General features: G+C 40.5%; 1 protein-coding gene across 5 annotated transcripts in view; it reads left to right on the top strand.

Annotated features, from left to right (window-relative positions):
• Positions 1-16338, top strand: part of RAPGEF4 (Rap guanine nucleotide exchange factor 4) — a 207868-nt gene that overhangs the window by 165630 nt on the left and 25900 nt on the right. For all 5 annotated transcript variants that reach the window (XM_075284118.1, XM_075284117.1, XM_075284119.1 and 2 more), the window contains 4 exons: positions 539-689; positions 5485-5573; positions 12718-12745; positions 15043-15121. In XM_075284118.1, the coding sequence (XP_075140219.1) occupies positions 539-689; positions 5485-5573; positions 12718-12745; positions 15043-15121 (347 nt within the window). The remainder of the gene's footprint in view (positions 1-538; positions 690-5484; positions 5574-12717; positions 12746-15042; positions 15122-16338) is intronic.

Below are 16338 nucleotides of genomic sequence, written 5' to 3'. Positions count from 1 at the left end.
GTGCAATAAAGGTAATTGAAAGGCTATGTTGAAAATCCTAAGTAATTATGGTCCTCTGCTATTTAGGCCGGGAAAATGGCCACTTTCAATACTGTGGAAGCGGCCATTTTTCTTGTGGCTGGCGGACCTGCGCAGTCGGCTTGCCTGAGGCCTAGAAGTTAGAAGACACCACCAGAAGAAGACGCTGTGAAGACCTCATTGCAGAAGAAGATGGAGGCGGCGCTGGAGAGTTCTCTGGCAGCAGTGGGGATGCCCCTAGTGCTGTTTGAGCGCTGAGGACCGCCCCCCAGTGCTGCAAGAGCGCTCATTTGCATACCGAGAAAAAACGGGATTGCAGCGGCCCGGAGAAGACAAGGAAAGGTAGGAGACGAATAGCCTTTCTTAAGGCTATTCCGACGTGTTAGGGAGGAAAACGTGTTTAACAGATAGGGTCCCTTTAATTAATTGAATAAATAAATATATATATATATATATATATATATATATATATCTTCATACACTTATTATATATCATTTTAGTTCCTTAACCTCTCTGCACTTACCATGCCCAACCTTCCCAAGGAACTGAGCAGGAGAAAATGGACTACGCCATCAATAACAAACGGAGAGTGATCCGACTGGTACAACTTTGGGCCACCCTGTACGGAGATATATTGCGGGAGGATGAGGTTGCAATGGCTTTCCTAGAGGTAAGTACCTTAATTCTATAAACCATAACATATAGCCTTGTATAATGTTAAATGCATTAACTATATAATGACTTTTTGGTGCCTTATAGTCACATGTTTGAGTAGAGGTGAAAGCTGGTGTATACAAGTTATTAGATCTGTGTGCATAGGAATAGATGATCCATAGTTGGAATATATACATCCAGGTGTAAAGGAGTCCTATGGTCCTTATGCTATGGACTGGATAGATGAAATACTTACATACATACATAGCTATAAAGGACAATTGTGTCATTGAGGAAGACAATGTGGAAGGTAAATGGTGCTGGTTGGTCCCATTCCTCTGCTATTGTATAGGGGTGAGGAATTGGTTTATAGACTAGACTAGTTCCTCACCTGTCTGGACTCCTTTACACAATATTTTTATTGACTTGCGCATTTTTTGTGTCAATAAACATTTTACTAATTGACTTTGATTAAATATTTTCCTGTTGGTTTATTTGTAGCTGGCATGTATATACACTACATAGCAAGCTGCAGAATGCCGTGCTGTAACAAATATCTCACACATTCCCGGACTTCTTCTGAAGGTTTCCATAGCTTTAAAACTTTGTGGTATAGGCTATAGGAAGCTGTAGGAAGGCAAATGGATTCCCAGGGAATCTCGGTGTCACTATTCTGTGCTCTGTTGGGGGCCTTGTGAAGAAGATAATCTCCTCTAGGAGCATTGCTTCCAGGGGAGCGTATACATACAGAGGTATAGTAAGATTCCATGGATTTCTATGGGAGCTCCATTACCGTTCCATCGTAGAGATTTGCATTTATTACAACTCAATAAAAGTGTAGAATATCACTTGTCAAAGCTGCATTCCCGTAGACAAGGTTGTGTATCTTTACATCAAATCCATTAGTTTCCCGATAGAAGCAAATAAAAGGACATATGGTAACGGTCTATGATACCGCAGCATCGATACTGTGCCATTGTGCTAATGTACATTCAATGGCAGAAACCTTATTCCTTCTCCCACACTTCATTATAAGCTTTTACAAATGTCAATATGTTGCAATTTTCTTAAGAGACTTTACTATACAATAGCTTCCACCTAAAAATATACATAATGATCGGGATAAGTGGGCAAGTCATTTAGAAGCATGATTTTTACACAGAACATGGATTTTACAGGCCTTTCTCCATGAGATGCGCGGGTAACCTACAATTACACCGCACATGGCTGTTATTAGAGGGAGAGCGCAATCATTTTATATAGCACTCGCATCCAACTGCAGCATTGTATCCTATTAACCAATTACAGTTTGACGCTACACCCCTATAGAATGGCAAACCTCAGACTGACATGACAGCAAAAAAAACCTGGTTGCCCAGCCAAAATGTGATGTTTCCCTTTTTGTCTCAAAAAGACATTTATCGCTTTGTTTCTATCTGATTGGTGTAATTGTGAGTTGTTGTCATCACAAATCTATAGGATAAACATGGAATTCACATATATGTATGTGAATGTATGTGTATATATTACGTGCCTATGTCTTGTGTGCATTCTGGAACAGACTACATTGTAAGTCAATGTATACATTTTTTTTTTAATGTAGATTGTGAGCCCCATATAGGGATCACAATGTACTTTTTTTTATTTTCCTATCAGTATGTCTTTGTAGAATGGGAGGAAATCCACACAAACACGGGGAGAACATACAAACTCCTTGCAGATGTGGTTCCTGGTGGGATTCGAACCCAGGACTCCAGTGCTGCAAGGCTGCAGTGCTAACCACTGAGCCACCGTGTTGCCCCCAGACGGCACTATCTGAACCACTACATACATGGAGGCAGGACTATATAAAGAGACAAGATTGTACCATCTATGGTCACAACGTAGATAGCGTTATCCATGGTCACCTAGAAGCAGAGACAAAAAGGTGTCACTATATTGATTTACTTAATTTAGGCAGTGGCAGTATGTGCACCCCCATCCTTTACAAGTAGACTGCACTATCTATCTGCATCTATCTGAATTTACAGAGAGCATATTACTTATGCTTACTTATACTTGCTCACATAGTGCAGCATAAAGATGGAGACAGATTCCCTTTAAGCAAAGTCCGATTCTTCTTGCTCCTTTAAACATTATAAGGAAATGAGTTAGCATGTAGCATGTCCGAAATTCTAAACAATCCTGTAGGTTTTCTTTGTGGTTAAAGGTTATGGTATTAACACCATTGTATGGGATTACTATTATTACAATATCTGATTTCTGACTATTTGATTATATTTTATTTATTATATCATACCTGCCATAACGTTAATATGAATTACCGAGGTGATAATAGTCTGGTAATTGGGCAGGAAGCCCCTGAGCTGATGAATTGTCCCCTATTCCTAGGAAGCTCCTGACTCCGCATTTGGACCTATAGATTAAACCCACAATATTTCAATTAGCACTTGAGATCCGCGTATGCCTACAGAGGATGCGGCGAGCTTAATAACCCCAAACTCTGCAAATCTCCCAGGGTGAAAATCACCTTGAAACTATTGTAGGTTTCTTATAGATTTCCAATTATCCAAAGGTATCTGAAGATGTTGCTATTTCAGGATTAAGCCATCATTATCCAATAATATACAGTGTACTCTGTTAGGAAATTGTCAGCTTTATACAAAAAAAATAAGAAAATAGTAAGCGAAAACTGGAAGGCTTGGCTGGGAGATATTTTCTATTTTATTTTTTTAATTTAGAAAAGCAGAAAAATCTTTAAAAAAAAATTGATTTCTGGAGTTTTTTATTGTATATTTTTCTCAGAATTTCAAAAAAATTTTTTAGGAACCAATGACAAATTGTGTAATAAAATTAGCTATTATATATTCATGTCCCTTGATTTATTTTCCTTCAGTTTTCTAAAATATCTAGTGTATGGAATCAGTGAACTATTTTGGAGACAATCTTTTCCTTTCTTCCTGCCAATACCAAAATGTGTTGTCCCGGGGGCAGTAACCCTACAGCACTGCCAGTCCTGGGAGCATTGGAGGATTTAGGTAGGTTGGACCCATATGACCAGTATCGGGGTGTGCACAAGGAACTGCCACTCTATCAAAACTACTGCATATGATTTGTGGCTTTCAGAAATTTTTTACATCAAAAAAGTTGCAAATTTTAGTGCACAAATTTGCAACTTTTGGAGTTTTTTGCCACTGTGTTTTCTGAAGAGTGGAAAACAGTAGTTACTGTATACCGGAGCTGGCATGGATTTCAGTTGCTGGCGCATAGTCGGGAACATGCAGGAATATTTCTGCAAAAATAAAGAAGCATGATGGATGACAGAGTCAATGGGAATGGATGCAGACAGAGGGGGCATGGTCTGTGTCTGTTACTCTGCTACCATTAATGTTCATTGCTGTTATCCCAGATATTGATAACAGTATATAACCGTTGTCTGTGCAGGGGTTTCCGTCTTAAACCCCGGGGAAACGGCAGGTAGCCACCGCAGTCTGAATGCAGCCTCTCTGCTTGGAAACCATTTTTTTTTTTTGCATGGACACAGAGTCCTGTATGTATGACTTTGTGTCTGTGCAAAACAAAAAAACGGTTAAAATGAATGGGTTTTAAAGCTGACCCCGGCAAGCTGTCTCCTGTCCAGATTCCCCAGGGTTTAGGATGGAAACCCCTGGGCGGGCAGCGGCGGTAGTGTGAACGCCCTTACACATTGTTCTCAGACTGCAGATTTGAGGCAGAATTTGCAGTGAAAATCTAATACACTGAGTGTCAATTCTGAGACTAAAACGTCATCCCATGCAAATAGTTGGAGCTTCTGCAATGCAGTCACTGGAAGTGAAAAATTTCTCTGCGTATTTTTGCTTGCATGGTGAAAACAAATCTAGTCCGGAAGTAAGCAGCATTCTATGTATTTTACATGAAAGCTCCAAGGATGAGCTCCATTGAATGATAACAGAGCATATACTTGTGAGGATCTACTTCACACACAGCAGCACATACTATAAGTAGCATGGTGACCGCAGAAATCGGAGAGTCAATTGTGGACAGACATGACGGGTTTTAAGCCAATATGTGAACAAAGCCTAAGCAAGCCGTAGCAAAAGCAAAGTGGAAATCTATGAAAACTAAAAACTATTTAACCTTCTAATATACAGCCATTTGTATGATATCTGAATCATATGTAAAAGGAATGTACAGGAGTACAAATATGAAGCAGGAAGTCTCCAAGTCTCCTGGATTTGATACCTTATTATGTTGTGAAGGTTATAATGTATGATATGTATGATAATGTATGAAAAACATTGTTATCCTTAAAAGCTGAATGCTAGATATAGTTGCTTATGCTAAAACTGGTATAATGTTATATGATAAGATGGCGCCTGTATCCAGTATGGGTGCAAGAAAAACAAATGCTTGGCTTGCTGCCAGAAGACATCTCCCCAAGGTTACCACGCAGGACCGGGAGTAGCTGGCTATATATGGAACTGTTTAAACCTTTTCTGTTTGATTGAGATGTATCATACCAATCAGGAATGAATATGAAAACTTACATTGTTGTTGTATCATTTCCTTTTTCTGCTACTATTTAACCCCCGTGTTTTTAATAAAGAGAGCGTCAGTATTTCCTTCTTGGTTAAGAGAGGAACTAATACCAACACAGAGTGGTGTGACTTCTTCACCGCCAGGCACTCAGCCTAATTAATTAGGACGATGAGTCCCAGTTACCCGGGATTATTGGTCAATTAGTCATAAACACGGCTTTGACCTTATCAGTATCATATCACATACCTGTATTTTTATATCTGTTTTTGTAGGAATTCTATGTCTCGGTATCAGACGATACAAGGACCATCGCAACACTGAAGGAACAACTTCCTGAGCTGGAGAGAATAGTGAAGCAGCTGTAAGTAGCCGCTTAGAAGTTTCTATTGGTAATAAGAGATTATCTATATAAGGTTGTATGTATGTGCAGCGCCTTCTGTGATATTGTATCAGTAGGTTTTCCCCATCACTTACTGTACATATGGCCATGTTTTCATCCCCAATTTGACTTTCTTGTCTACTTGCAGCATGCAAGTCTAGGTTTAGTATTCCTTTAAGGTTCACTTTTGGAAAATTTAAGAAAAAGTAGGCAAATGAATGTTCCCATTGTAGGATTAATCAGCAATTGAGTAAATCAGACAAAACAATTCATTCACCTCTTACGGTTCATGTAACATAATTTTGATTGAAGACACCTCAAGCCATCATTTCGTGGTTATTAGGGGCTTATAAATATGTAAATGGGAGCAGGCTCAGATTGTCGTATTGTAAAATTACTTTGGTTTCTTTTATGGATATTACTCAGTAGAAATATCCTGTTTTACAAAAAAAAATCACTGTATTTGTGGTAGGTTTCTTGCCTTAGTAGTATTTATGTGCAACATGTCCTTAAAATGGTGTAATACAGACTTGGTTACCACAAATGGGTAGAAGATGTTTTATTTGACGAACTCGCCAGACCATCTATAGTCCAATGGTGAGGTCAATAGTACTTGTCATTCTTCCTTCGCTAGATTCCTTCCAATCATCATGATTTCCCATTGTCTCCTACAACCATGGAAGTATTTATGACTCTATTAGATAGATAGATAGATAGATAGATAGATAGATAGATAGATAGAAGATGATAGATAGATAGATAGATAGATAGATAGATAGATAGATAGATAGATATGTCATTGGCCTTGTATAAGCTACCATACATTGTTAGACAGCCTTGTAGCTAATAACAGTTGACGAGGGTTAATGCCTGTTCAGTTGCGATGCTTATTGCTGATAATAGTAGCAAAGAACCATGGAGCCACGTACAGTAGCAAAGCTTGTAATGGATCCCCTTCCACAATGGCTACCCTTGGCATTAAGTTCAGGATTGGAAAAGTTTAGATGACTTGATTGCCATAATCCACAGAGATGGTGCAAACAATGATGTCACAGTGTAGGGATAATGACCACAGTGATGTCACTGTGCAGGAATAATACACACAGTGATGTCACAGTACAGGGATAATACACAGTGATGTCACAGCACAGGGATAATACACACAGTGATGTCACAGCACAGGGATAATACACACAGTGATGTCACAGTAGAGATAATACACAGTGATGTCACAGTACAGAGATAATACAGACAGTGATGTCACAGTACAGGATAATACACACAGTGATGTCACAGTACAGGGATAATACACACAGTGATGTCACAGTAGAGATAATACACAGTGATGTCACAGTACAGGGATAATACACACAGTAATGTCACAGTACAGAGATAATATACACAGTGATGTCACAGTACAGGGATAATACACACAGTGATGTCACAGTACAGGATAATACACACAGTGATGTCATAGTACAGGGATAATACACACAGTGATGTCACAGTACAGGGATAATACACAGTGATGTCACAGTAGAGAGATAATACACACAGTGATGTCACAGTACAGGGATAATACACACAGTGATGTCACAGTAGAGAGATAATACAGACAGTGATGTCACAGTACAGGGATAATACACACAGTAATGTCACAGTACAGAGATAATACACACAGTGATGTCATAGTACAGGGATAATACACACAGTGATGTCACAGTAGAGAGATAATACACACAGTGATGTCACAGTACAGGGATAATACACACAGTGATGTCACAGTAGAGAGATAATACAGACAGTGATGTCACAGTGCAGGGATAATACACACAGTGATGTCACAGTACAGGGATAATACACACAGTGATGTCACAGTAAAGAGATAATACACACAGTGATGTCACAGTACAGAGATAATACACACAGTGATGTCACAGTACAGAGATAATACACACAGTGATGTCACAGTACAGGGATAATACACACAGTGATGTCACAGTACAGGGATAATACACACAGTGATGTCACAGCACAGGGATAATACACACAGTGATGTCACAGTACAGGGATAATACACACAGTGATGTCACAGTACAGGGATAATACACACAGTGATGTCACAGTACAGAGATAATACACACAGTGATGTCACAGTACAGGGATAATACACACAGTGATGTCACAGTACAGGGATAATACACACAGTGATGTCACAGTACAGGGATAATACACACAGTGATGTCACAGTACAGGGATAATACACACAGTGATGTCACAGTACAGGGATAATACACACAGTGATGTCACAGTACAGGGATAATATACACAGTGATGTCACAGTTCAGGGATAATATACCCTGTGATTTTACAGTACAGGGATAATTCACAGTATGATGTTATAGCTCAGACATAATGCACACAAATGTATCCAAGAACACCAAGTAAAATACAATTATGTCACAGGGCAAAAAGTAATGATACAAAGTAGTGATGATGCACAGAAGGGTTTAGCACAGAACTCCAAAGTAAGACTAAAGCTATATTCACACAAAAGTGAACATAGACATAGCGTCTGTTTTTGTTTTTTGTTTTAACAGACATCACACATCAGCATTACATTCAGTGCAAGTCAATGCCATTCACATGACTGTTATTTGGACAGACAATTGCAATGGACCATCAAAATATAGGTCATATTCTATTTTTGTCTGTTTTCACAGATTCCTCCATTCACTCAGAGGTATGGAATATCTGTAAAAACAGGTTTTCATGTCCATTTGCACCCCGGTTTTGTGAATGTAACCTTAGAATATGCTCACATTGAATTTACATCATCCATATCCATTACTAGGTCAATGTTACGTATTACTGAAAAAGTCCATTATAGAGCCCCCTTATAGTTCTGTGCATATTACTGAATAACCTGAGTCCAGTATATCTCTCCCCCCATTATTCCAATAGCTTCTTGCTCACATTGCTACACTTTTGTCATGTTCATTGGAACATTTTGAGACTTCCATCAAACTTTCATCACAACCACAAGAGAATCATACACGACATGAACGTTCTAGATTGACTTATGATGTCCATAGGCCTCCTCCTTACCTACATAGACAAGTGTCCAGCCTCTGCCCATACAGGTATACCATGGGATCAGTTGTCCATTGACCGTACAAGGCCCCCATTACATCTCTACTAGAACGTCGTCCTATTCTCAAAGCCTTTCTCGCAGCTGATTGGTATCCTAGAGCTATCTCGAGCATACTCTGCATAATGGGAGACTCAGAAGGGGGAATATCACGGAGTGGATTACTTGGTTTATTCATAGAAGTTAGCATTTTATATGGATATCATATCTTTTATACAGAACGCAACTGCAAATCCACATAATTAAATGGAATGGAATTGCCTGCTAAGATCATAAGAAACACTTCGCTAAATGTGCTTTCTGGTCTCCCGTGGCAAACAAACGTAGCTTTCCAAGAGCAGACACTTCAAGTGCACATTCCTATTTGGTTATGCTAATAATGTCATTTGGACTCAAATGAGCAATCAAAATTACTTACCTAAAGTCTTCTGTGGCCCTCTGGTTATTCTCCTCGAATGTTGGCCGAACGAGAGGCTGCCGCAGACTTCCCCAGCGTGAAACTTCATAAGATCTCAGATGAATATTGTCCTTACTGATTTCTACAATTACTTTATTGAAGTAATAGCGACACAATAATTCAAGTGCTTTTCACTAGTTCACATTTGCAGAAAATAAAGGGCTCATTATGTAATGAATTCAATATCATTCCTTAACATCTCAAAGTCTGGTATTAATTTATAGTTTTATTTCATGCCACATAAGCCATTAAGGCCGCTAAGTTATAGTACAGGGCTCGCTGTAAAGAGGGAGAGGGTATAGGTTAGCTTAGAATATTATGTGACCTGCCATGGTCCCAAAATTCATGGAGAGGATAAACAAGTACTGAGCAATTTCAGTACCATAAATTTAACTTAAGGCCTGACTCCACGTTGCGAAACCGCTGCGTTTTACATTAATCTACAAAGTGGATGGGATTCTGACTAATGCCATCCACACATTGCAGAAAATATCTGCAAAATATATAAAAATTGCAACATGTCAGTTACACCTGTGGAATACATCTTCCATATGGGTATAATCGAGCCAGAAAAAATCCCGACGCGTTTCCTCCACAGTCTTTTCCACTGTGGCTGCAGATGCTCTTAGCCTGAAGCGGTAATTTCTATCCCCTCTTGCATTTATGGCTTTATCCATTTGATCGATGCATGTCCTATCTCTGTTACTTGTATATATCCTGAGAACAGGGCCGCAAGCGATTGAGAGAGGACTATACATGTGCGAGTCTCTCCATTCATTTATATAGGACTTCCAAAAACAGCAAAGCAGGTGGCTGCAAACAAGTGAATTGGGAGACAACCACAAGAGCGTCCGTTCACTCACAGCCGCAAACAGGGCTCTGGTCTCAAGATAGATGCAAGTCACAGAAATGGGACCCGCAACTATCAGGCATTTCTAGCATATCCTATAGATATAACCATAAATGCCAAGAAGGACAGACCCCATTAAGTGTCTGGTTAAGAGTCTGACTGTTGAGACCGAGACAATTACAAAGGCCGGCCATAATTATGTGGGACCGCCAGAGATAGCTGAGAGCTGCACTTTGCTCTTTGTTAGTCCTACAGAGAAGTTACCATTGGGAGACTTGAGGCCACTGTTTCTAAGGCTAGGTTCACATGTGCATTGGAAAGACCACTACAGATTCCACTGAAAACTGGCGGAGAGAAAAGTCCTGCAAGAAGGACATGTCTCTCCTCTGATTTTATATATGGGGTCTGCAGGTTTCCACTTGCAACTGCTTTTTAACTGTTTGTGACCTTATGCATCGTGACGCAAGCCCCTCATCAAGATGGCCAACATTAGGAGGGAGTGCACCGGAGCCCAGGAGAGATAAGTAACAGTGTTTTTTGTGTTTTTATCCTCCCCTGAGTCTCCGATTATTATATTCTGGGGACTGAAAAGACCCCAGAGTATAATAACTGTTCATGATTGGTCCATAATGGGGACTAATATTGTGTGCAGGGGCCGCTATGGGGCATAATACTGTGTGCAGGGGCCACTGTGGAGGGGCCACTATGAGAAATAATACAGTGTGCAGGGGCCACTATGGGGCGGTCTTCAAGGGGGTCGATAAGTGAGGTCGAATGTTCGCCTTGGGGCCCCTCCATTCCTAGTTATCCCACTGCTAACAGGAACCTGCAGGCGCTATGTTATATAGCAGCAGGAGCTGAGCAGATTGATATGTGATAGATTTAGTATAACCTGTCATTTATCCATTAACATCTCTGCTATACACTATTAATACATCTATTTCTGAAAGAATTCTTATTTACAGCATTTTTTCCACGCCTGTCTAAAACTTTATACATTATCTATCTATCTATCTATCTATCTATCTATCTATCTATCTATCTATCTATCTATCTATCTATCTATCTATGGCATTTAGGCTTTCATTATGCTGTATGGATGAGAGGAGGACACCCAGGGATGGTCAAGGAATATATTACTTTATGCTTTGAAAGATGCATCACAATGTCCTGTATTTAGTAAGACCAAAGATATAAAGCTATACATGACATGAAATGCTTTCTACTTGATAGGCAGAGCCTAAAGCACCAGGCAAGATGAGATGTAAATCTGACACTGTATATGCGGAAAATGACACAAAAACCACTTTAAGCACAATTTGATCATGCAATATGATTCTGACACTTAATGGAGCTTTAAGGATGAATTCACACACAACAGAAATTTCTGCAACTGAAAAATCCTTTCCCTTTCAATTCATCTGGATGGTGTTTGTCTTGCAGCAGATGCATGGATTACGGCAGATCTCATTCAGATGAATTGGACAGTCTGCTTTTATAACAATAATTCTAATATGTGGGCTATTATAGGCTCTTTAATATACGCAATATATCACATTATAAAAATCAGACATTAGGGGTAAGGGCCTATTCAGACTATGGAAAAATTAAGTAGAATTGGGGCAGGCTGCCGAGGCTTTCACGCAATGATCAGTCAAAGATGAATGGGGTTTATCACCTGAGGGTTCTGTGGCTGTGGGATCCAGAACAAGATCTAGGAATTCACTTATTTTTTTAGAGTCCTACTATGTTCCTCTACCACCGATTGAACACAAAGGCTATTCTTCTAGTACCTTTAGATGTCTTCTCTGCACCGCCATTCGGTAGAAATCCAGGTTTTCTCTGGTATGCAAATTAGTTCTCTCGCAGCACTGGGGGCGGGCTCCGGCGCTCAAACAGCCCTAGGGGCGTCCCCAATGCTGCGAGAGAACTCTCCAGTGACGACCTCCATCCTCTTCAGGAACGTCCTCTCCCTGTGTCTTCTTCCATCTTGGGTTTCAATCTTCTAGGCCTCGGGCAAAGCCGACTGCACATGCCTGGGCCACAAGAAAATGGATGCTTACACCAGCTTATTGTGTAAGCGGCCATAAGAAAATGGCCGCTTACACCAGCTTACAATGTAAGCGGCCACTTTCGTGTGGCCCAGGCATGTGCAGTCGGCTTTGCTCGAGGCCTAGAAAATTGAAAACCCAGGACAGAACACGATGCAGGGAGAGGACGTTCCAGAAGAAGATGAAGGTTGTCGCTGTAGACTTCTCTCGCAGCATTGGGGACACCCCCAGTGCTGTTAGAGCGCTGAAGACCGCCCCCGGTGCTGTGAGAGAACTCATTTGCATATTGAAGAAAAAGGGGATTTCTACCGAATGGCGGCACGGAGAAGACATCGCCTTTCTTAAGGATATTCCTACGTGTTAGGGAGGAAAAAAAAAACATTTTAATGGTAGTATCCCTTTAAAGGTGGAATCAGCTTCAAAATAAGCACCAAAATCTTACATGTGAACATACCCTGAGGGTTGTCATAAGAGAACCAAAATGAGGTACCCAATGTCTGATCACTATATATTACAGGTCCATGTTTATGGCATATTCACAGTCACTAACAAGGCCGATGTGTTTTGATTTGTAATAACATAAAATTATATTTGTTTATTACATTTATATTTTGCAGATCAGATGATGGAAAAGGACAAAAAAAAGTAAGTGATTTTTTTCTTTCCTAAGATTGCAACATTTTGGGATTCATTGAAGTATTTCTGTCTAAATTCATTTTTAGAAATATCTGAAGGACACGTTCACACTCAGTTTTTTGCTGATGAAATCCACCTTAAAATCTGTCTGAGGCTTGGTTCACACATCAGTATGCCATCCGTCCGGTTAAATTCAGTTTGAGACTTTAAAACGGACTGATGCACATACTGATTGTATACTGATAGCAAACACTGTCCCTCCCCTAGAGGACAGATAAGGGGATTTAAAGTAAAAATTGTACACAGAGTAGAGATAAGGGCATTTATTATTTGAGATAAGTGTTTTCTATCAGTATAAAGAGGTGTCAGGGCTCGTTCACATCTGCGCCCGGTCTCCGTTCTGCAGGTTTCCATTTCCTGCACAAAACAGAGCAGGAGACGGAAACCTACAGGACTCTTTCATACCCATTCATTTGAATGTCGGACATGCAGTCGGACATGCAGTACTCTGTGTCCGGTTTAAAAAAAAACGCTTTCGCGGCGGAGAGCATAAAACGCTAATCAGCGCTCACGGCCGGACTCCGTTTTCAGGTTTCCGTCTTCTGCATGCAGAAGACGGAAACCTAAAAACAGAGTCCAGGCGCTAGTGTGAACCCAGCGTCAGTACGCAATCAGTATGTGCATCAGTCCGTCTTTAGTCTCAAACTGAATTGAAACGGACGGATGGCATACTGATGTGTGAACCAAGCATTAGGGTCCATTCGCATGGAATATTTTGGTGCTGATTTTGACACTGAATCTGTGTTAGAATCCACATGGAAAAAACGCCTCCCCATTCCACCTGCAAAATCCAACACAGTCAATGAGAGGCGGAGAATCCACGTCGCGGATTTGGCAAAAACCACACGGTTTTTTTCAAGGTCCATACGCTGTGCTGGAGGAAAAAACAAAAACTAAAAAAGGATCAATAAATGCTCCAAAAAAGCATTTCTTAATTCCTAAAGCAGATTTTTTCCTCGTCAAAAAACTTTGTGTGAATGGACCCTTATGAAACATCTCCCAACTCTCCTATTCATTTCAACGGGAGTCGAGCAGGAAAGTGTCATGACTTATCTTCAGTTGGATTCTGCCTTGCTAACCCTGTTGAATCAATGGGAGGCAGAAAACATTATTTGCAGCATTTTTTTCTGCTTCCCATTCATTACAATGGGGTTAACGAGGCAGAATCCACCTGAAGAGACTTTTTTCCCCTCTAGCTAAGGGAGCCTTCACACGGAATTTATGCTCCGCTCGTTCTGAACCTAAACCCGATCAGAGTGAGCAGCGTTAAAACAGATCCCATTGATTTCTATGAGGGCCGGCATACGCGCACTACCCATTGAAATCAATGGGAGGCTTTTTTACCTATTGCTTTCAATGTGATACGCGCATATAAATCATAGAAATCAATGGGATCTGTTTTAACGCCGCTCACTCTGAACGAGTTTACATTCAGAATGAGCGGAGCGTAAACTCCGTGTGAAGGCTCCCTAACTCTGCTCGACTCCTATTGAAATGAATGGGAGAAGTTGGGAGGCATTTTTTGAGGTGGATTTTGAGTCAGATTGTACTGGTCAGGGTTTCATCCACATGCAACTATCCAATGTTAGAACAAAGCCATAGGTGTAGCTATAGGGGGTGCAGCAGTAGGCCCTGGACCACTATTCTAAATAGCACAAGGCAGATCAGGGACCCATTATAAATTTTGCATTGGGACCCAAGAACTTCAAGAAACGCCTCTGCCTAAAGCCCAAACTACTCTTGTCATTATTGTAACCACCACTCCATTTTTGTTATATGGGATTTTCTACTTCCTATAGAGGACGAGCAGGTCCAACCAGAAGTCCTATACATTGACAGCAGACTACTGAATGTTGCAATTTTTTGTTACAATGACTAACAAATTGTAACCATGTTACTGAATACATTGATTTTTACATTGTATACTTAGTGCCCTTTACAATATGCTATTACTATTTTTTCACTTTCCCAAAGTCTAGACAACAGATTGTGGTTTTCTGAAGATGCAAAGCTAGGAACCTATTCTAAACCTGCATCCGATCATAGCAAAAGTCTTGTGCATCGCTATGCTTAGTTCTCTAGCAGTATAGTGAGATTGATGCATACAGATAGGCCTTACATTTCAAACCAAAATTTCATTGTATTTCAGGTTTACCTTGCCCATTCTTATAACCTTTGGCCCGAGCGCTCTAGGTTGTCTTAGTAGTAGTGAGGGCTCCATTAAACAATTGTCCTTCTATTGACAGCACAAGGTTCTTTTACGTCAATTCAGCACTGGAGATGAGAGATTGCAGAAGCGTCAGCCAATAAGAACCACAGATGAAAGTAAGTATGGATTTTTAATGTAAAAACTAATCTTCATGCTCTTTGGTTATCAGCTGCTCCATAGGTTATCTTCTCCAGTTCCTGATTCTTGCATTGGGCGCAGTGTATTGTCACTATCTGTCACCAGCAGTTATATAGACCCTCAACAGTAGGGGGCAGCAACACTGTCACCAATTGTCTTTTGTTCCTTTTTGCTAGACTCCATCTTGAACATGGCAGGGCTATTGTAGAACGAATTCTTTAATATTCACAGATTGGTAAATGTATTAACCCTTTGATTGCTCTGTGTCCAATTAGATTACATCAAAGCTCTGTCTGGGTCCTTAAAGGGATTCTATCATTAAAATCAATTTTGTTTCTCAATCACACTTAGAAATAGCCTTAAGAAAGGCTATTCTTCTCCTACCTTTAGATGTCTTCCCTGCGCTGCCGTTTGGTAAAAATCACGGTTTTCGTCTGTATGAAAATGAGTTCTCTCGCAGCACTGGGGGCGTCCCCAATGCTGCGAAAGAAATCTCCAGTGCTGCCTTCATCTTCTTCAGGAACGGCATCGGAAGAAGACGCGTGAAGAGGCCGTTCCTGAAGAAGATGTAGGCGTTGCTGGAAATTTCTCTTGCAACATTGAGGACGCCCCCAGTGCTGTTTGAGCGCTGAGGACCGCCCCCAGTGCTGCGAGAGAACTCATTTGCATACCATCGAAAACCAGGATTTATGCCGAATGTAGGCGCGGAGAAGACATCTAAAGGTAGGAGTCGAATAGCCTTTCTTAAGGCTATTCCTACGTGTGATTGAGAAAAAATGTGATTTTAATGATAGAATCCCTTTAAAGCGGTTGTCCTGCCTTATTTTTTTATGGCCTATCATAATCGGTAGGGGACCAACACCCGCGCCTTGGACAAATCAGCTGCTTTTGGCGCCCTTCATATACCCATTTATCATAGCAGTGATCTTAACAGGTGACGGCTGCAAAACTCAGTGCAAGTTTGTTTTGCAGCTTAGTCTTGTACATTCCAATAATAGGTTCCGGATAGCACAGAGGTATTGTCCATGCGCCATCCATTCTATACCTGAGGACGGCTGTATATATTTGGCCTGAAGAGTAAAGAACTAACTAGCAGTAGAGCAATAGAGTTTATGAACTACTTTCAGCTATGAGATATTTGGGAATCTTCTACTTTCCGCTTTGGACTTTGTGAAGTATTTGTTCTAGGCATCGG

This window comes from Leptodactylus fuscus, chromosome 8 (assembly GCF_031893055.1).
Source record: "Leptodactylus fuscus isolate aLepFus1 chromosome 8, aLepFus1.hap2, whole genome shotgun sequence".
Classification (NCBI taxonomy): domain Eukaryota; kingdom Metazoa; phylum Chordata; class Amphibia; order Anura; family Leptodactylidae; genus Leptodactylus; species Leptodactylus fuscus.
This window is presented reverse-complemented; position numbering and strand designations above follow the sequence as displayed.